This window comes from Lactuca sativa, chromosome 4 (assembly GCF_002870075.4).
Source record: "Lactuca sativa cultivar Salinas chromosome 4, Lsat_Salinas_v11, whole genome shotgun sequence".
Classification (NCBI taxonomy): Eukaryota; Viridiplantae; Streptophyta; class Magnoliopsida; order Asterales; family Asteraceae; genus Lactuca; species Lactuca sativa.
The window spans coordinates 296,984,510-297,007,934 of NC_056626.2; the positions used below are offsets into that span (position 1 = coordinate 296,984,510).

Sequence of the window (23,425 nt, forward strand, 5' to 3'; positions counted from 1 at the left end):
TATAACTTTCCGTATATTTAAAATTTAATAAATGCAAATGTTTCATAATCCACAAAGAAGTTATTGTTTGGGAAAAACCCACTACTAGTGATTATGTTTCCCATATATATCTATTCTAATAAATGAATTTTTTTTTGATACATATTACACATTCATTCAATTTGCCAAATGTCATTTTTTGGTTATTTTTAATTAATTTCTTTTCCACATGTCATTTTATAAGTTTTCTATTTTAAAAAATTTCACATACTGATTTAATGTCATAATTACAATAAATGTAGTAATAAATGAATATCAATTTAATTAATAGATTTACCTTCTTATTTCAAAATTCCCAAATTAAATATCATTAGTTTATTTTGCTTATTTATTTAGATTTAAAAGATAAAAAAAATTCAATTTCAATAAGTTATTATTTTTTTTTATTTTCTTATAAATCCAAAGTTGTTAAATATTTAAACCTTTATATTTATATATTTTTTAATTAACCCATTTGTACATGGGTCTTACACCTAATAGTATAACGTAGTAGTATAGTAAATGTAGATGTTTAATTGTCCGCAGAGAGGTATTATTTAAAAAAAGCACACTACTAGTCATTGTAGGGGGAATTTAATTATGTATCCAAGAATCGTATATATATAGCAACTATATTCTTTGGCATATCACAAATTAACAATGAATCCCTTGAACCCAATAGAATTCAGGAGGCAATGCCATATGGTCACTGACTTCGTTGTCGATTATTACCAGAACATAGAAAAGTACCCTGTTAGAAGCCAAGTTAAACCAGGTTATCTATTAGAAAGTTTGCCCGACTGTGCTCCAATGTACCCTGAGTCAATTGAAGATATACTGAAGGATGTGCAGAAGGATATTATTCCAGGCATAACACATTGGCAAAGTCCAAATTTTTTTGCCTACTTTCCAGCCAGCTTAAACACGGCAAGCTTTCTAGGGGAAATGCTTCTCAATGGTTTTAGTGTTGTCGGATTCAACTGGGAATCTTCCCCTGCAGCAACAGAACTAGAGATCATCGTCATGGAGTGGTTGTTAAAATTACTCCAGCTTCCCCAGTCGTTCTCAACTTCAAGTAATAACGGTGGAGGTGGTGGTGTTTTGCTTGGCAGTACCTGTGAAGCCTTCATTTGCACAATTCTTGCTGCCAAAGAGAAGACACTTGATCAAATTGGAAGAGACAACACAGAGAATCTTGCAGTCTACTGTTCTGACCAAACCCATTTTTCCTTCCACAAGTCAGCAAAAGTTGTTGGGATAAAACCTGAGAATGTTCGACAAGTCTTGACAACTAGGTCAACGAACTTTGAACTGTCTCCAGAATCCCTAGATGAGATGATTAAAAGAGATCTTGAAGATGGTTTAATTCCAATCTATTTATGTGCAACTGTTGGGACAACCTCAACGACAGCCGTGGACCCATTGGGGCCTTTGTGTGAGGTGGCTAGCAAATATAATATGTGGGTTCACGTGGATGCTGCCTATGCTGGAAGTGCATGTATCTGCCCTGAGTTTCGTCACTTCCTTGATGGTGTCGAGGGTGCAAGCTCCTTCAGTTTTAATGCTCACAAATGGCTGCTCACAAATCTGGCTTGCTGCTGCCTTTGGGTTAAAGACAAAGCTTCATTTACCAAACCACTCTCCACAACCTCAGAGTTGATGGCAAACGAATCCACTGAATCAGGGAAAGTCGTCGACTACAAAGACTGGCAGATATCACTAGCACGAAGATTTCAAGCCTTAAAGTTATGGATGGTGCTAAGGAGCTATGGGACGACTGCTTTGAGGGAATACATAAGAAAGCATGTGAAAATGGCCAAGGATTTTGAAGGGCTCGTCAACATGGACGCTAGGTTTGAGATTATGGCGCCTAGATACTTTTCTATGGTTTGTTTTAGAGTTTCTCCATATGCTATTAGTCAGCACCATGACAACGACCATAAAGCAAATGAATTGAACCAGATGTTATTGGAATCGGTGAATGCAACCGGGCGAGTTTACATGACACATTCGGTGGTTGGAGGAGTTTATATTATCCGATTTTCTGTGGGGGCAGGTCTCACCGAAGACAGACATGTAAATATGGCTTGGGAGTTGGTGCAAGGTGAAGCAACTTCCCTTCTCGGTGAACCAAAGACCAGAGACCAGTTCTAATGGTCAGCCACGGGAAGATTAAAGACGAATCTATGTAATCATTTAAAAGAAGCAACTCAACATATATCTCATGTTCTCTATCTTGGCATTCTGAAATTAACATGTCTACGTGAGATACAATAAATGGGGTTTACCTCAATAAATATTATTATGATAAAATAATTCTAAATGAAAAAGATAAATAAACATATTTCTATAGCTAGTTAGCTACACGTAGTGAATGTCCCATATCGTACGGTGGCTGGATGGTAAAAGTCGCCCTTTAAGACGACATGCCAAAAAAATCCTAAGAAGTTGTTGAACACCTCTCTCTCTCTCTCTCTCTCTCTCTCTCTCTCTCTCTCTCTCTCTCTCTCTCTCTCTCTCTCTCTCTCTCTCTCTCTCTCTCTCTCTCTCTCTCAAATGTGTTTTTTTAAATAACTAATATACACCTACACTTTTATAAAGTGATGCACATCGTAATTTTTTTTTTATAAAAAAATTAGTTAAAGATAACATTTAATTAAATAAACATATTACGACATATGAAATTTAAAAGAAAAAACTATGTCAAGTCTTCTTTTTCTACTAAACTATTATATTTATAATTATAATTATATAAAAAATAAAAATATCACACGACCTGGTAGAAGAAAAAACATGTGTGGGGAAGAGAAAAAAGTCGCCAAAATAGGTATAGATGTCGTCCGCAAAGCTTTTGGCAAGGGACAATGTAAAATAAAATTTAATATTATTGAATAAAAGAGATTAATCTTACAAAACAGAATTGTAACGCACGTTACTGTGATTATAAGGCACATCAATGTTTTGTGAGAATTATATAGTAATTTTTAGTGAAAACAACTCCTCAAAATCAAATAGGATCAAATATTTAAAGATAGTCTTCTAAACACGCTATAATTTGTTCATACTCTTTCTAAGTTCATATTAATGGATCATTGGTGGTTTTGTTAAAATAATCTTAAAATAATAATTATTTTAAATCATTTTTATTTGCTGTTTATAAATTGTATTATAAAAATTATTGATTTTAACTTTCTAATACTCGTTTAGTGGTATCAAAGTCTTTTTTTTACATGTTTGAAAGATTTAACTTTTCAAAACTCTTAAATGATATCAAAGTCTATTTTACATGTTACAGATGTTTATTATCATGTTTGGTAAACGTTGGTTTCGGAAAATATGTTTGATATTTTTTTTGGAAAAGAAATAACCAAATATATTTTCTTTGATAACTCGTAGTTTATAATTAGTATTTTTTTATGCAACCAATTTTTTCATGCATTTGATTGTATAAAGTTTCTTTAGAAAAATAAAGTGTTTGTTTCAATTTATAATTAGTGTTTTTTATGCAACCAATTTTATCATGCTTCTTTTTTCCAACAATACCATCCAAGAATATGCGTCTAGTGAGACTGTTAGAGCTATAAGCCATAAATTCTTACATCTACTTGGGCACATATATCCTATATTTGTTTCTTCATTCCACAACATTATACCTTGAAAAATGTACTTGGTGATAACAATGTGTTCAATACAAACCAATTTTTACTACCATAATTGAGTGGATTTTTTAAAGTATAATGTCCTAATAAGAAAAAATTGAAATTAAAATGCTATATTTGCGTAGATTTTCTTTAAGTATAATTGCCTAATAAGAAAATATTGAAAGTACAATGCTCTAATAGAATGAAATGAAATATGATGATATAATACACAAATAGATGAAAATATATTGTATTTTATGGCATTACTATTGCATTAGTGTCTAAGTCCATAACTATAATTGGTATGTACTTGACCCGATTTGGCATGGTCCATTTGGGTTGCATGACATCAGAACAATTGGATATACAAAATGAGAAAAAAGATACTTATGATTTATATTAGTATATTATAAATATTAATATGAAATCATATTATTTAACTAATATTGATCAATAATTAATTTAGTATCAAAAGGAACTAATTAAATATGAACTCTTACATAAATGGTGGGCCAAGTTCATTTAGGTAGGGCTAAGCTTTCATGGATAGTCGATGGAGTGTTTAACCCATTGATCCTATGGAAATGAAAGGTCATGGGCATTAGGGTTTACATAAATGTAACCCTAATCCTCCACATTATATAAAGAGGTCCCATGTTCATGAAATGAGCACTAGAGTGTGTACACAAGAGGGAAAAACCGATTTGGTGAAAGTATCCTTATTCTCAGGTTATTCCAAGAGTTCTTGGTGTTGTGTGAACCATTTGAGGTACAACACTTGGGGCACTAGTCTCTTAAAGGTTAAAAACATCAAGCTTCATCAAAAGGTATGTCATTCTACTAGATTTTTATAATATAGTTGCTTCATATTATGCTAGTTAGGATGAAACCTTCGAATATTGAATATTTGCATGTATAATAGAGAAAACATAGATCTGATGTTTATAGGGTTGCATGTACATCATAGGAGTGTTAAAATGTTCAAAATCCATCAATTACACCGTAACTGGTATCCACATATTAGGCTATCCAAGGAATACCATGTTACTTCTAGTTATCTATGTATTGTTGCATCCGACTTCCATTTCTTTCTATTACTAGATTCTACTTTCAAAATGACTAAAGTACAATTCTTTATTAAAAAAAGGATCAAATGTAAGGATGAACATATGGATCGGGGAACTGGCCGGAACCGGTACCGGAACCGGAATCGATACCGGAACCAGAACCCGATGAAACCTGTCGGGCCGGGACCGGGATCATATTTGTGACAACCCTATATTTTTCCAAAGCATTGTAACACTCGAAAGCTAAATACAACGAAATTAACCTCGAAAATAAAGCGTTCAAGTATCAAGGTTGGGCTGCATCGAATATTAGATATCATGCCAAGGTTTCCAAAAACATAAAGAACGCTCAAAACCGAGTTATATTGAAGAAATTATAACCACTCATATATTTACGACACGACGTTAAAACATTATTTGACATAAAAAGAAAAATCTCAATAAAATACATTTTAGCCTTAAGTATCTAAACAAAAGTCGTAGATCTCATTGAAAGGTGAGCGTGCATAAAAAGATCGCCCAAATTGGACCTCGTATGAAGAAGTTACGGATTTTCAAAGTTTCGTAACAGTAGTAGAGGGCTAAAAACTCGGATTGAAGATCGAGTGTTATTTAGCTATCGCCACCTAAACGGAAGTTGAAGATCTCTTCAGTGGTAATAAAACAATAAAAAGACAAACGAAAACCGACGTCGAACAAAGAACCTATGAATTTTTAACGAACTTTAGAAGGCCCAGTCTATTAAAAATATATCATTAAAAATAAAGTCAAAACTAGCCGACGGAGTCTAAATGAAAGTTGTAGAACATAATCTCACCTACGCGTGGATATAGAGAACACGAAAAACGGAGCTCGTACGCGAAAGTTACGGAATTTAGAAGAGGACAGGCCGGGTTACGCCCCGCGTTCTCTGGGAGTACGCCCCGCGTACTAGACCCAGAGTCGAGTCCCATCGGCCCGCCCCCTCTACGCTTAGCTAGCCAGGAGTCGTAAGCCATGACGCCATATTACGCCCAACGTAACGACGTACGCGCCGCGTACGTGAGTACGCCCAGCGTACTCCAAAATTACGCCCCGCGTACTCACTCTCCCAGCACTATAAATAGATGGCATCAGCTGCGAGTTTAGGCACACTTTCTCAAATCTCCAGTTACTCTCACACACTTCCAAGCACAAGAAGCTGTCCCGACGACCTCGGTTTCCGCACTCGAGCCCCCGACGAAAGATTTACGCTGCAGAGATCCCCGAAGAGCCCAACGACGCAACCATCCGCGGTCGAAGTTCTGCTCGACCCTAGCCTCTCTCTTCAAACTTAACGAGTGAGTTCATACCCCTACTTTTCAATTCTTTTTAAGTTTTAGGGGGGGGGGGGGAAATACAAGTACATTACGAATCAAAGTATCATTTTATAAACATAATTATATTATCGTTCTTATAAGGTTTCGATACAAAAATAACTTTATATTTAAAGGGCTATTATATCACAAAGTTGTTATTACCAAATGGGAACATACTTTTGAGAAACTATAATGAGCATTGTATTCAAGTGATTCATACATTTTACATATACATCACGACAAATGAAATGCTTTCAAAAGAAGTAAAGTCTTTATTATCGTAAATCTGTTTATACCAAGTAATGTGAGACATTTAAACTTCAACGTACTCGTATGTATGCATTTCAAGTCCTGTATTATATACTATAATCTCTTGGAGAGAGAGCGTGATAGTTGTGTATAGATCTATACGGGATTGACAATCCTGCACCTAAACTATTAGCTATAGTTAGACCGGCAGGTCTGGGGTGACAAATGTCATAACACTACAACACCTGAAGAATGTTGTTACAGGCCGTCAGTGTCAATAGTATGGTTATAAAACTCACATAAAAGTATAAAAACAAGTTTGATTTACGAGATTCATATATGCATTTCAGTTTTCCATTTTATCGTTAACACAAATTTTATCACTATTATTCAAGTATGGAAAACACAAACGCACTCCAACACAGGAAACTTTTCAAATCATTTATAGAAAATATTGGATTTTCTGAAAACCTCGTTCATCGATTTACCATAAAAAAGGACATACTTTTCAATGCAAAACACTTATGAACTCACCAACTTAATTGTTGACACTTTTTCGAAACCACTTGTATTTCTCAGGGAATCAGTAATACAGGTAACCACCAACTTTTGGAGAAGGGAACACTAAGGATGTTTTATTATTAAACATTTATCATCTCATTGTAATATTCTTTTGCTAATATGTATAACGCAACAACCTACGTTTTCATTATATATGTGATGGTTGTGTTACTTTCTTTACAATATTCAATGGTTGTGATACTACGTGAAGTCATCTACCCCCGAATGTTTCCGCCATTCTGGTTTGGGGGTGTGACAGATTGGTATCAGAGCATTGTTTATAGTGAACTAAGTATATCGAACCACATACGATATACAAACTATAAATGCAAGGGGGGCCAAAAACCCTCTGACAAAACATTTTCTTGAACAAAATACGTTCTTTTAAAAGATATACATTTTTACAAAGCATGCATTAATCTCGAATCATAACAAGTTTTACTAAAAAGTATTAAGGCAAGTTACGCCACTACGATTGATCCCCGGGGTATGTAATCATGTCGAGAATAAATATAGCCTGATCAACTATATTTATCCTAGATTTGACCAACGTACGTCGAGGAATGGTTATAGTGGACAATAAGCCGAAAACTTACCAAATACAAAATTATTTTAGTTTCGCCAAGTTGAAATAATATAGAAGTATTATTAAAAATAGTTGTACAATAAAAGTTATAGTTAAAAATAATAAGTCGCTAAATAGAAATTTCTTTTCTTATAACGTTCTCATACATCTATCCTAGTACAGACAAATGGCCGGATTCCATTTACCAGGAGATCCCTACTACCCAAACCAAGGCAACGGCGGTTGGATAGAAGAAGACCCAGAGGAAATCGAAGAAGAGATCGAGGAAGAACCCGAAGGGGTTATCGAGGAAGAATTCGAAGTCGAAGTCGGAGAGGAATTCGAAGTCGACGAAGAGATCGAGGAGATTTCTAGCGGGACAGACTCCGAGCCAGAAGTGTACGACCCTCCCATCCCTCATCCTCCCGTAATCAGACCATATCAACCGGGACCCATCCCCATCTGGGGAAGCCACCTCTACTACTGGAGCCGCCAGCAAGGTGTACGCCCTCCTTTCGGCATGTGCCGAGATTTTTACAATGTTAGTGGGGGAGGCTCAGCTGATCGAGCACTTCCTGTCGTCGTGAATGCTATAGCTAACCAGAACTACCAGGCGGACCAACAAGCAGCCAGAGTTCGCGAGATCAATGCTGCTACCCAAGGTAACGCCGCTGACATCCGCCGTTTGGAAGGACTACATGAGAATACCCAAATCTACACGGGGACACTTCAGAACCAAATGATAACGGCTCTGGCAAAAATAAGAGAAATGAAGGAACAACAAGCAGATCTCGAGAGGCGACTAATGGGAGTCAAACGGTCGGATGCCGAGTCTAGCTCCAAACGCCGCAAGTAGAGCTCGTTCGATGCCCAACAATTTTGTTATAGATTAGGATTTCGGATAAAAGTTTTTCCCTTATTTCCCTTTTGTATCTGCAATCGGAGACCTCTAGGAGGGTCAAATTTTCCCGAACAAGATATGTAATGTAACACACCTCAAGTGTGACCTATATGAATGAATATGAAGTATTTCTTATTATATACCTCTCAAAAATTACGAGTTTTAAATTTCTATGCCTACCTTGAAACCATAAACTAAAGTCAAAACAAATTACAAGATACAACTAACACACGATTGTCAAAACATTAGAAACTTATAGTATTCATTCTTATTTTTCTCTACCAGAACATGCCTCCTCGTAGATCAACACGCAGAAACTCAACTTCAACACCACCTCCACCACCTCCTCCAATTATGGACACCGTTATGTTCCAGACTGCTGTAACCGCTGCTGTAACTGCAACAATGGCACAAATGAGTAACAATGGATCGGGGGGAGGAACAAACAGTTTTACAAATGGCCAAGGTCAAAGCCGTTCAGGGGTATGCACTTACAAAGACTTCACCAACGGAAAACCTATTCCCTTTTATGGGACTGGGGGAGTATTGGCTCTATCTCAATGGATAGAGAAAACGGAAGCTGTATTCGAAATCTGTGCATGTCCTGAAGAAAGCAAAGTAAAGTTTGCCGCTTTTACTTTCTCTGAACGCGCCCTGACATGGTGGAACGGCCACGTCCAGACACTAACCCTGGTGTTGGCAAACTCCATGGGTTGGGAAAACCTGAAAAGAATTCGAGAATACTGCCCAAGAGGCGAGATTCAGAAGCTTGAATAGGAACTGTGGAACCTTTCGATGGTAGGTTCGGACATAGCAGGTTACACCAACAGGTTCAGTGACTTAATAACACTTTGCCCAGGAATGTTAACCCTGGAGAGCCAAAAGGTCGAGAGATACATCTGGGGATTATCACCCAAACTTCGAGGAAGTGTATTAGCCTCCAAACCCTTGACTTTCGCCAGCGCTAAGGAACTAGCGCAATCTCTTGTTGATCATGGTGTCTGTCAAGGAGTCGCGGCGATTATGGCTGAACCAACCAAAGGGAACAGCAACAATGAAATCAATGCCAACAACAACAACAAGAATAAATTTTGGAACAAAAGGAAGGGGCAAACTTCGCAAGAACCTTCAAAGAAGCAAATGGTTGCGGTTCATGCTGCTACTACCCCCACCAAAACTCCTGCTACCTCTGCACCAACAAAACCATATGCGGGGAATCTGCCCAAGTGCAGCAAGTGCAACTACCATCACCATGGTATTTGTCGCGAGATGCACTGCAAGAACTGTGACAGGAAAGGGCACACAACCCGTTTCTGTAAAGCACCGACACGACCAATCACTCGAGTTTCAGGCACTGGAGTAAGCCGGGCGTGTTATGGGTGCGGAGAGACTGGACACTTCAGGAGGGATTATCCCAAGGAAAGGAATATTGGCGGTGTAGGGAGAGTGTTGGTAGTAGGACAGAATGAAGCAATAGCAGACCCCACGGTGGTTACGGGTACGTTCCTACTCAACAACACTTATGCATGCATACTTTTTAACTGCGGTGCGGAGAGAAGTTTTGTGAGTCATAAATTCAAACACCTACTTAATCAAAAACCCCAACCACTCAATAAAATATTCACTGTATAAATGGCAAACGGTAAAACAGAACACGCAAACGATTTGTACGTAGGGTGCACACTAAATTTAAACGAGCGCTTGTTTCGAGTCGATCTTATGCCCATTTCCATAAGAAGTTTCGATGTCATCATCGGTATGGACTGGTTGAGCCTTCACCATGCCGATATCCTTTGCCACGAAAGGGTTGTTCGCCTAAATCTGCCAAACGGCGAAACTCTTGTCATTTATGGCAACAAACCTAGTTCAAGTTTACAAATCATTTCCTGTATTAAAGCACAAAAGTATCTTCGTAAGGAATATCATGCCTTTCTAGCCCACGTAGTAGACAAGAAATGAGAATCGAAAAACATTAAAGACATTCCAGAAGTCTGCAACTTCCCGGATATTTTCCCAGAAGATCTTCCAGGAATCCCACCGGAACATCAAGTCGAGTTCAGAATCGACTTAATCCCCGGAGCTACCCCTGTAGCAAAGTCACCTTACCGTTTAGCCCCAGTCGAGATGCAGGAACTATCCAGTCAATTAAACGAACTGCTGAGCAAGGGATTCATCAGACCGAGCTTCTCACCATGGGGAGCGCCAGTCCTATTCGTGAAAAAGAAGGACGGATCCTTTCGCATGTGCATCAATTATCGGGAACTGAACAAACTCACGATCAAGAACCGATATCCCTTACCGCGCATAGACGATCTATTCGACCAACTACAGGGAGCAAGCTACTTCTCAAAGATCGATCTAAGATCTGGTTATCACCAACTGCGAGTACTAGAAGGAGACATCCCCAAAACGGCTTTCCGAACACGTTATGGTCACTATGAATTTGTAGTAATGCCCTTCGGATTGACGAATGCTCCAGCAGTGTTCATGGACTTGATGAACCGAGTATGTCGTCCCTTCCTGGATAAGTTCGTGATCGTGTTCATAGATGATATACTTATCTATTCAAGAAGCCAGGAAGAACACAACCAACATCTCCGCCAAGTACTGGAAACACTAAGGGCAGAGAAACTTTACGCAAAATTTTCCAAATGTGAATTTTGGATTCGAGAAGTGAATTTCCTAGGACATGTTGTAAGCAAAGAAGGAATATACGTGGACCCCTCCAAGATAAAGGCAATAGATAGTTGGACTACTCCAAGAACCCCTACAGAAATCCGGCAATTTTTGGGACTTGCCGGGTATTACCGAAGATTCATACCGAACTTTTCAAAGATTGCCAAGCCACTTACCACCCTAACCCAGAAAAATGTGACCTTCGACTGGGGAGAAAAACAAGACAGCGCATTTCAGACACTAAAGCGAGCCTTATGTAGTACGCCCATCCTAACCCTGCCAGAGGGAACGGAGGACTTCGTGGTCTATTGTGATGCATCAAACCAAGGACTTGGGTGTGTCTTAATGCAAAGAGGGAAGGTCATCGCCTACGCCTCAAGGCAACTAAAGACGCACGAAGTGAACTACACAACGCACGATCTTGAACTAGGGGCAGTCGTCTTCGCTCTGAAGATATGGAGACACTATCTCTACGGCACAAAATGTACCATCTTCACTGATCATAAAAGCCTCCAACATATCCTCAATCAGAAGGAACTCAACATGAGACAAAGACGATGGATAGAACTACTAAGTGATTACGAGTGCGAAATTCAATATCACCCTGGAAAGGCTAATGTAGTGGCTGATGCACTCAGTCGGAAGGAGTACTCAGGTCACCAAGTGAAATCCCTAACTATGACGATCCAATCACACCTGTTCACGCAAATCAAGGAAGCCCAAATAGAAGCCTTGAAATCCGAAAATGTGACAGGAGAAGCCCTAACGGGAATGGATAAGAACCTTGAGACCAAGAACAACGGAATTCGTTATTTCATGGATTGAATTTGGATACCAAAGTTTGGTGGATTCAGAGAAATCGTTATGGACGAAGCCCATAAAACACGATACTCCATACATCCCGGCTCCGATAAGATGTATCTCGATCTCAAGGAGTTGTACTGGTGGCAAAACATGAAAGCCGAAATTGCTACCTACGTGAGCAAATGCCTGACATGTGCCAAAGTCAAGGTGGAATATCAGAAGCCCTCGGGTTTATTACAACAACCAGAAATACCCGAATGGAAGTGGGAGCGGATAACCATGGATTTCATAACAAAACTACCCAAGACAACAAGCGGACTCGACACCATTTGGGTAATTGTCGACAGGTTAACTAAGTCAGCGCATTTCCTATCGATCAAAGAGACGGATAAATTGGAGAAGTTAACAAGGACATACCTCAGAGAAATTGTACGACTGCATGGTGTGCCCATATCCATTATCTCGGACTGAGATAGTAGATTCACCTCAAGGTTCTGGCAGTCGCTACAAAAAGCTTTGGGGACAAGACTAGACATGAGTACCGCTTATCACCCACAAACCGACGGCCAGAGCGAGAGAACTATACAAACCCTAGAAGACATGCTGAGAGCTTGCATAATCGATTTTGGAAAAGCATGGGACACACATCTACCCTTGGTCGAGTTCTCGTACAACAATAGCTACCACACCAGTATCAAAGCTGCCCCGTTCGAAGCCCTCTATGGCCGCAAATGCAGGTCACCTTTGTGCTGGGCCGAAGTGGGGGACACGCAACTAGCAAAAGGACAAGCAACTGACAACACGCTCACTGGACCAGAAATCATAAGGGAGACTATGGAGAAGATTGTTCAAATCCGAGAACGTTTAAAAGCATCAAGGGATAGACAAAAGAGTTACGCAGATAAGAGACGCAAACCCTTGGAATTCCAAGTTGGAGACCATGTCCTACTCAAAGTCTCACCTTGGAAAGGTTTAATACGCTTCGGAAAACGTGGAAAACTGAACCCTAGATACATCGGACCATTCGAGATCCTTGCCAGGATCGGTCCAGTGGCCTACAAACTTAGACTACCTCAGGAACTCCACAACGTACACCCTACCTTTCACGTATCAAATCTAAAGAAGTGCTTATCCGACGAGACCCTTGTTGTCCCTCTAGACGAAATTGCAATAAACGAAAACCTCCAGTTTGTGGAGGAACCAGTAGAGATCATGGATCGGGAAATCAAAAGGACTAAACAAAGCCGAATACCCATTGTAAAGGTCTGCTGGAACGCCAAGTGAGGACCTGAATACACCTGGGAACGCGAGGATCAGATGAAACAAAAGTACCAGCATCTTTTTCCTTAAACAGTAAACACTATCTTAGATTAAATTTCGGGACGAAATTCCCTTAACAGGGGGATGATGTGACAACCCTATATTTTTCCAAAGCATTGTAACACTCGAAAGCTAAATACAACAAAATTAACCTCGAAAATAAAGCGTTCAAGTATCAAGGTTGGGCTGCATCGAATATTAGATATCATGCCAAGGTTTCCAAAAACATAAAGAACGCTCAAAACCGAGTTATATTGAAGAAATTATAACCACTCATATATTTACGACACGACGTTAAAACATTATTTGACATAAAAAGAAAAATCTCAATAAAATACATTTTAGCCTTAAGTATCTAAACAAAAGTCGTGGATCTCGTTGAAAGGTGAGCGTGCATAAAAAGATCGCCCAAATTGGACCTCGTATGAAGAAGTTACGGATTTTGAAAGTTTCGTAACAGTAGTAGAGGGCTAAAAACTCGGATTGAAGATCGAGTGTTATTTAGCTATCGCCACCTAAACGGAAGTTGAAGATCTCCTCAGTGGTAATAAAACAATAAAAAGACAAACGAAAACCGACGTCGAATAAAGAACCTATGAATTTTTAACGAACTTTAGAAGGCCCAGTCTATTAAAAATATATCATTAAAAATAAAGTCATAACTAGCCGACGGAGTCTAAATGAAAGTTGTAGAACATAATCTCACCTACGCGTGGATATAGAGAACATGAAAAACGGAGCTCGTACGCGAAAGTTACGGAATTTAGAAAAGGACAGGCCGGGTTACGCCCCGCGTTCTCTGGGAGTACGCCCGCGTACTAGACCCAGAGTCGAGTCCCATCGGCCCGCCCCCTCTACGCTTAGCTAGCCAGGAGTCGTAAGCCATGACGCTATATTACGCCCAGCGTAACGACGTACGCGCCGTGTACGTGAGTACGCCCAGCGTACTCCAAAATTACGCCCCACGTACTCACTCTCCCAGCACTATAAATAGATGGCATCAGCTGCGAGTTTAGGCACACTTTCTCAAATCTCCAGTTACTCTCACACACTTCAAAGCACAAGAAGCTGTCCCGACGACCTCGGTTTCCGCACTCGAGCCCCCGACGAAAGATTTACGCTGCAGAGATCCCCGAAGAGCCCAACGACGCAACCATCCGCGGTCGAAGTTCTGCTCGACCCTAGCCTCTCTCTTCAAACTTAACGAGTGAGTTCATACCCCTACTTTTCAATTCTTTTTAAGTTTTAGGGGGGGGGGGGAATACAAGTACATTACGAATCAAAGTATCATTTTATAAACATAATTATATTATCGTTCTTATAAGGTTTCGATACAAAAATAACTTTATGTTTAAAGGGCTATTATATCACAAAGTTGTTATTACCAAATGGGAACATACTTTTGAGAAACTATAATGAGCATTGTATTCAAGTGATTCATACATTTTACATATACATCACGACAAATGAAATGCTTTCAAAAGAAGTAAAGTCTTTATTATCGTAAATCTGTTCATACCAAGTAATGTGAGACATTTAAACTTCAACGTACTCGTATGTATGCATTTCAAGTAATGTATTATATACTATAATCTCTTGGAGAGAGAGCGTGATACTTGTGTATAGATCTATACGGGATTGACAATCCCGCACCTAAACTATTAGGTATAGTTAGACCGGCAGGTCTGGGGTGACAAATGTCATAACACTACAACACCTAAAGAATGTTGTTATAGGCCGTCAGTGTCAATAGTATGGTTATAAAACTCACATAAAAGTATAAAAACAAGTTTGATTTACGAGATTCATATATGCATTTCAGTTTTCCATTTTATCGTTAACACAAATTTTATCACTATTATTCAAGTATGGAAAACACAAACGCACTCCAACACAGGAAACTTTTCAAATCATTTATAGAAAATATTGGATTTTCTGAAAACCTCGTTCATCGATTTACCATCAAAAAGGACATACTTTTCAATGCAAAACACTTATGAACTCACCAACTTAATTGTTGACACTTTTTCGAAACCACTTGTATTTCTCAGGGAATCAGTAATACAGGTAACCACCAACTTTTGGAGAAGGGAACACTAAGGATGTTTTATTATTAAACATTTATCATCTCATTGTAATATTCTTTTGCTAATATGTATAACGCAACAACATACGTTTTCATTATATATGTGATGGTTGTGTTACTTTCTTTACAATATTCAATGGTTGTGATACTACGTGAAGTCATCCACCCCCGAATGTTTCCGCCATTCTGGTTTGGGGGTGTGACAATATTCTTGTAGATTTTTGAAACAGGGAACCGGTAGGAACCGGAACTGGTAGAATCGTAAAAAACCGGAACAATTTGTTGCTATTTATCAAGGATCGATTTCAACATTGAAGACACGACAAGAACCGGTAGGAACCGGGAACCGGTAGAACCGGCAGTCCGGTTTGGCTCTTAATTTCGGCCGACTTCGGTCCCTGTCCGGGTCCGGTTCGGGCCGATTCTAGCCAGATCGGTTCCTTTGCTCATCCCTAATCAAACGATGGCAACAAACTTTTTTGATTTGTTTATTATAGCATCGTACTTTCATTTCTTTCGGTTACAACATTTGTACATTCAAAATTTTTTTAATAAGGCATCATACCTTAAAAAAATTACCAAAGTGTCGCATTGTGATTTCAGTCTTTTTCTTTATAATGCACTAGTTTATAACCTGTGGTTCCTACGGTTACAAAATTAATTAAACTTTCATAGTAAAAACTCAAAATTATTAATCAATTATTTTAAATGAATTATTAATTAAGAGATGTTCTTTTAGTTATATAAAATTGTAATCATTGATTTAAATAAATACATGAAATTATATGACCTTATAATCTGTACTATTTTTTTTTTAATTTTTATTCTAATGTTATCAATTTAATGTAAGTAGAGTGGAAAATTTGAAATTTGAAATGGAGAACCAATAGGTTGACAAATGACATAACATTAATTAGAAGTCATAATAGGATGACAAATGGCAAAAAGAGAATAAACATATTCTTTTATTAGAGTACAAAGATTTTATTTTGAAAAATATACCCAAAGTAGTTAAAAATGCTTTGTATTTCGATGACATTGCTATAACTAAGTAAAATGTTGTAACCAGAACAAATGAAAGTAAGATGCTATAATATAGAAATCAATGGAGATACACTTATATTTCTTGCATTTAACCCTGAGTAAGAAACCCGAAACTACAATGATGTAAAAGATAGAAATTAAAGCAGGATACAACACACAAATAAACAAAAGCACCATGCTATTTCTTGCATTTAACCTTTAATTTATCTCCTTCTGATGATCTTTCATCCCTTATTTTAAATGGTCGTGCATCTGCAAATATAAAGCAATTTTCACAGCTATTACTTAGACTTCTTCAAAGTATAATATCATAATAAAAGAAAAAATTGAAAGATACTATAATAAACAAACAAAAAAAGGTATGTTATCTACTGAGCCTTTATCTCATATGTTGAATACTCATACAGCTGTTATTGAAAAGGATTTGTAGGCAACTGGGACAGTCCATGAGGAGTATTTAAAAGCCCTAAACGCAGTTTTTGGAAACTTCCCACGTTTAAGATCCTTTGAACCCACAACATTAAGCTTCCCACATTTAGTGACATCACTCAAAACTGGCATAGAAGCAACTCATGAAGCTGTATTGGACGCACTATTTATTTTGAGGCTAGTGTGGTCTGCATGCCCTGCTGATATCTCTAGATCCAAATGAAATGTTGCTGCATATGCAATACCCTTGTTGTAGTACTTGATCTAGTCTGGCACACCCCGGTTTCAAGAAAAAGCCGAGTTTTTGTTTGTCAATGTTTACCGGGGACATTGATGGCCATAATTAAACACAATAATAATATGAAAACAATCGGTGTGTAATCTGACTGTGTACTGCAAGCTTACACTTGGTAACACTCCTTCCAGGAAAACCAAGGTACATTTATATTTATTAATTTTAAACTATATTTTTATTAAAATTCAAAAATAAGTTATTAATATATTGTTGAATTTGTTTCTTTAGGTGGTTGCAACATGCTCTAATCCGAAGTGGGATGAGAACTTTATTCGGTCCTTTGAAAGTCTTCCTAAAGGCTAGAAGCTAAACATCTCATACAAAAATAAAAGCACGATGGGAAAGGTATATAGGCTGCAGGAGCTTTACAATGAAATGCGTAGATAATGACCCATCTAAAAAGGCAACACATAGATTCACTCTACAACTCTCGTCTGTGGAAAAGACGTGGATGTGCTCTTCGCTCTGATCTCGAAAATGTCCCTAGACATTTTGTCATTTCTCGTATAGTGTTGCTATGTAACAAATGTTTTACTATAATTTAATAGATTTTTCAAACTACACTGTCTTAATAAGATAAAATTGAAGTAGAATGCTACAATATAAAGAAATGAAAGTTGAATGCTTAAATAACTCACTATAAAGGACATTAAGTCAAAATAAACACATTATCGAGGATTTTATATTTTTTTTGTGTAGAGTTCGTTTGGGAAGTAACAATATAGGTTCACTAAGTGGGGATGTTGGGGGTAGTGGCAGGTGAGTATGCTTTGCTGCCCGAAAGCAAAAATGGTGCCTTGAGGAATCTTGAAATAGAATTTCAATGGTCAAACAAGTAACTTGTTTTTGAACCTTTTTTTGTATATAATTTTTTTAAATGACGCTTTATATTGTAGATTTCAAAGTATAGCCTCATGAACAGTTGTTTCTTGTAATTGTTGTGTTCTAACCTTTTGATTCAAACTGGACCCGACTTGTGTTTGCAGTGTCTTTTTGTTGTTTCTAGTAAGATGTGTGAATGTTAGTTTAAACTAATGTGAAATTGATTTTTTATTTGACGACAACCTACCAAAATAATGAGAATTTTTTTGGTTGTATTATGTATTATATTAGGGTTGTATTTTTTAATCATTTACGTGTTTATCAATCATTTACATGAACACCCTTATGACTGTTGGATTAGTTTTTTTAAGCGACAATTTATAATTAAAAGAACCTTGGACTAGCAAGTAACTAGGGAGGGAACTGGAAGTTCAAAATAGAAATAACAAACAAAAAAGGAAAACAACTATATGGAGTGAGTTACACTGATATTAAAAGTAAAAGACAAAAATTGCAAAAATGGTCCTTACGGTATGCATTTTTTGGGGTTTTGTCTAAACCCTGACTTTTTGGATTTGTAGTCCTTTTGGCCATATTTGTACGTAGATTTGGTCCCTCGTAAAATTAAAATGACTAAATTGCCCTTATTAGATTTATTTTCCATTTTCTTTTTTATAAGTATTTTTATATATTAAATAATGATTCTCTCTCTCTCTCTCTCTCTCTCTCTCTTATCAGGTTTTAATACCTAGAACTCAAAATCGACCACCATCCTCTTATTCAATCATAGACCTCAATCTATCTTCTCTTCCACCTCATTATTCCGCCTCCACCTCGTTCATGATTATCTCTCATAAAACCCACCAGCCTACATTCCTGAATCATCCCCAATTCCATAAAGAAGGTCGATTGCCTATATAAAGTATTTAAAAAGAAGTCTGATCTTTGTATGTTATTCCCAAATTAAAAGTGAAACAAATAGGTTGTGTTTCTTAGAATTGGGTTTTATCACACAGGTTTCAGTATGGCGTTCATGTCGTCATCAATTGCAAGCATCCAATTCTCCTTTTTACTTGCCTTTTTGAAGCTTATTAGGTCATAATCAGAGAATAGAGCAAAATCTGCACATTCATCAAAATTAATCGGTTGTTAAAGATTTTCTATGATCTACTGGTTCGTTCGATTTGATTATGGGATTATGCAAGATTCAAACAAAAGATATCTCTCAGGTGTCCTTCGTAAAAATCAGGTTTGACTTGTGCTGATTGTTCGTATCTTTCCCCTGCTTTTTCGTATTCTTTTTGGGAGAATTCAAATCTGATTTGCACTTGTTGTAATACTGATTCTTTTCTAGTGTTATCATCTTCTATAATGACAATTGATTTTCTTGCTTTGTTCACGTGGATGTTACCTAGGTTGAACAAAGCTAAAGCGGGCATTTCTTGGAATTTTGATCGAACTATGTCGAAAAGGTTCTGGGAGCTTTCTGTTGTGATTGTATCTTCCAATGCTTCCGAGTAAGTCTCCATTCCGAGTTCATGAAGATCTAAATATGGAACTGTATCGAATCCCACATGTATCTTGAAGAGTCTTGAGAACTGGACAATCCATTCCTCTTTGGAATTTGTGATTCCTTCTGATTTTCCCTCATAAACAATGGGAAGTTGTTCTTTTTGGAAGAGCTTTTATGTTGGTTCTTTATCTAGAGTAACTTCCACTAGGTAAAGTTTGAACGTACCGTGAGGATCACTTGAAGTTTCTGCAGATCTCAGCTCAGGCGTTGATGGTGATTAGATCTCCTTCTCGATCTTTTTACTTGATGAGAGAGAGAGAGAGGCCCCAAATTAGATAATTATTTTATTTTTCATTTAAATTAAATAGAAAAAGCATAAAAAATATATCAGAAGGGTATAATAGTCTTTTCAGTTTACCGAGAGACCAAAAACGCAAAGAAACTTGTGGTTTGGACTAAAACCCCAAAAAACTTGTGGTTTGGACTAAAACCCCAAAAATTTGCATACCATAGGAACCATTTTTGCAATTTTTTCAAAGTAAAATGGACAAGAAATCCAGTCTTTCCAGTCGCATATTCCACCTTTGTCCCTGCATGTTATCTAGAGGACCACCAATGACTTAATTGCCCCTCCAACATTTGTGGGATTTAAAAAAAAGAGAAAATGGTCAATTGAAGGTGGAAATTCAATTTTGTATTAATATAATTATATCGAGTTGGTTCATTCAAATTGCTTATGACCGTAGGATTAGTTATGTAGCAAAGACGAGTAGGCATACTTGGGCCTTGATTGTTGGAAGTAGGGCTGTAAATGGACCGAACGAACACGAACGAGGCTTGTTAATGTTCATTCGTTTAAGTTAACCAAACAAATAAATGAACATGAACGGATAAAAGAACGAGTTTTCTTGTTCATGTTTGTTCATTTAAAAATTACATTGTTCATGTTTGTCCGTTTATGTTCATGAACATGATAAACGAATGAACATAAATGAACAAAGATAAAAAAAAACATAAATGAACATATGATATATTAATATAATCAAACACAATTAAGCATATATGAACATAAAAGCAAGTTAAATGAACGAATATAAGCAATGCCAAGTCAACTCTTGCTTGCAAAAGGACTTTAAATCTTCATGTTGTGAAAGTTGCAACACTTAAATCATTAAGACTATAATTAAGCCCAAAACCAAAAGTGGAAGCTTATGGTTTGGATTATGGTCTTAAATGGTTAAGTCATCTTCAAAGAGGTCATTTTTTCATCTCGTTACATTTAAAAAGAAATACAAGTAGTCTAACTAATCTATTACAACAAATCAACAAATAAAAAATACCTATTTATCTATTTCATCTTGTGAATAAATAAATATCAAGCAAACACAACACAAAGGTCCAAATGGTTTGTTTATACACAACAACATACCTAATATGATAACAAACAACTCTTTGTTTTTTCCAAATCAACTTTTATATAACCAAAATACATGAGAAATGGTTATATATAAAAATAACCAAATTTAACCATGAAGTTGCCAAAGAAGACAAATATGGATTTTTCTTAACCAAAAGAAATCCATGCTTATTTTCCAAAAAACAAATATTATCAAAAATAACATCATTCTAGCATATAAAAGATGGCTCTGATACCACTATTGGGTTTTGATACGAAATATAAGTTTGTTTTTTTCACAAAAACCGGCTACGGAAGACTTTAGAAATAACAAGTTTATTTTTAGTTCATAACAAAACCAAATCATCATGGATCCATTTATAGAGGTTAGAATGAAATAAAAAACAACCATAGGATGTTTTAGAGATAACCATTGAAGCCCTTGAACCCACTTGGTTTTGGGGTCTTGATGAAGATACCAATAATCAAAGAATATGATTTATCTACAAGTATTCACCATCAAGAGTAAGGTACTTGGAATGCTGGTTCATTCTTGTATTCTTGAGTGTCTTAAAACTTTAAGTGCTTAACTCAAATAAACACTAAAGGAGACAACTCAAGAGGGCTTCTAATCACCAAAGTAAAGCCGCAAACTTCAAAGAGTTTGAGCTTCTTCATACTCACGATTTTTAGAGAGAAAGAATAGGGGAAAGAAGACCAAAAACTTAGCAAAAATGCAAGCCTCATGCATCTCTTATGTAGTACATGCAAAGTAAAGACTTTTTATTGAAAATACTCTAAAGTATTTCTAGCCTTTAGAAGCATTGGAGACAAGGCATGGAGGTTGAAAAGCAACGCCAATATTTTAATATTTTTGGCCATACCTCTTGAAAAGAGGAGCAATATTTATTTTTATAAACTCCCAGTTTATAAAATATAAACTTTGTCTTTAGGTAAAAGACAAAAGAATCAAACTAGTCCAAAATATTGTGCACGCCTTTTTAATTCATAGCATATGAAATAATAACTATTTATACTCTCTTAAAACTATTATTTTCACAAAAAAATAACTGTTCTCTAAGTAAATGCAAATTGATATTATTTTTTAATAATCATGTTAATAATAAATATACAAAACGTCCCAACTTGATAAATGTATGACCCTATAGGATCTTATATTATTAGCAATATCACTCCATTAATGATTCTTGGGCATACAGATCCAACACAACTATGAATGATTATGGACATTTAGAATAACCATGTTATTCAAGGATTAAAAATGCTAATATAGCACACAACGATTATTTAATGAAAAGACTATATCCATTATATCAAGTTAGTACACTATATGTTTGCACTACTCTAATATCCAAATACTAAATTTCAATTAAATGTAATCACTCAAAAAAACAAGGTCTTATAGCACCAACGTGACTTTCATGCTTTAGCCAATGAATAAATTTTGTTATGTAGATTCAACAAACTTCATTTGTATAAACTTTTCGAATACTAAGATTTTCTGTTTCATATATATCTAGTATATAAAGAAAACTCTTGACAATGTTTTAGATGCTTAAGTATTACTTAGATACCAATACTCACATGTGGGATTACTTATAGTCATAAATGAACTAATCATTCAAGTATATTGATATGTAGTTCTTTGAAAAACAATGTATTCTTACTTTGTAATGTAGCTACAACTAAAATTTACATGGAACTCTTATATATACAACTTTTCTCAATCCATAATAAGATTATGATTGAGGACCATCTCAATCTATTTGGAAGTTTAGCATATATGTAACAGTTTACATATAACTTTCTTTCAAATACTCCATAGATTAGGAATATTTCTTCAGTTCTTCATAAGTACTTTAGAATGTTCATTTCAGTCATCCCATGACTTATTCTCAAATTATACTAGTATCTTTTCATCATGCTCCAAGAATACAACATATCTGGACTTTACGCATAACATGCCATATATGATTAATCCAATTGTAGAAACATATGGAATACAATCATACTATCTAGCTCAACTATTTTACCATGATTCTGAGGCATGCTCAAAATTATGTCATGTGGTACTGACAAGATAAAATATCTTGGAGTCTTATATCTTGAACCTTTGAAGACTATCAATATTACTATGCTCCCACTAGCTTTCTAGAAAACAAAAAAGTCATCTTGATTTCTAAAGAAATCACACTATGTAATTTGATTATAAGAAAAAAAGATTCTTACTTATGAGATGTTGGCTTAAATCTGAAAAGATCTCCATTCATATATGTTTTCTCATTTAAAATCTCACTTACTCTTTATAGACGTACTATACCGAGGAAGAATAATCAAGCGCATAGTTGATTATCATACATGAATGCATCTCTATATGTTCTATTAGATTCTCATTAACTATTAAACAAGTTCAACAACTGTTGAAAAACTTGCTAGTTCCAAACTATTATGCATTTATTTATGGTTCTTTAGCCTTTAAAGTTCCATGTCGCTCCCACTTAGAAAAGGAACTTTCTAGGAATATGTCTTTTGGAATAATAATTAGTAGGATCATAGAAACTTCATCCTAAACAATCATTTAAGATATTCCAAATAAATGCTATTAGTAAATGTGTGACATCCCCATTTTTCACGGCCAGAAAAGACCGATTTTGTTTATGCTTTGTAAAAATCAGACTAC

At 36.4% G+C, this 23,425-nt stretch overlaps 1 protein-coding gene and 1 pseudogene across 1 annotated transcript; both read left to right on the forward strand.

Moving 5' to 3' along the window:
- The first annotated feature begins 678 nt into the window (after nucleotides 1-678).
- Nucleotides 679-2,326, forward strand: LOC111882896 (tyrosine decarboxylase). Its single transcript, XM_023879272.2, has one exon. It carries the CDS (start codon nucleotides 679-681, stop codon nucleotides 2,170-2,172), a length of 1,494 nt encoding a protein of 497 aa, XP_023735040.1. The 3' UTR covers nucleotides 2,173-2,326.
- A 956-nt stretch (nucleotides 2,327-3,282) lies between these two features.
- LOC111882887 (protein CELLULOSE SYNTHASE INTERACTIVE 1-like) lies at nucleotides 3,283-17,936 on the forward strand (annotated as a pseudogene).
- The last annotated feature ends 5,489 nt before the right edge of the window (nucleotides 17,937-23,425 follow it).

Bases quoted from the DNA above. Each gene is read 5' to 3' on its own strand.
- LOC111882896 (XM_023879272.2), top strand. From the start codon at position 679: ATGAATCCCTTGAACCCAATAGAATTCAGGAGGCAATGCCATATGGTC.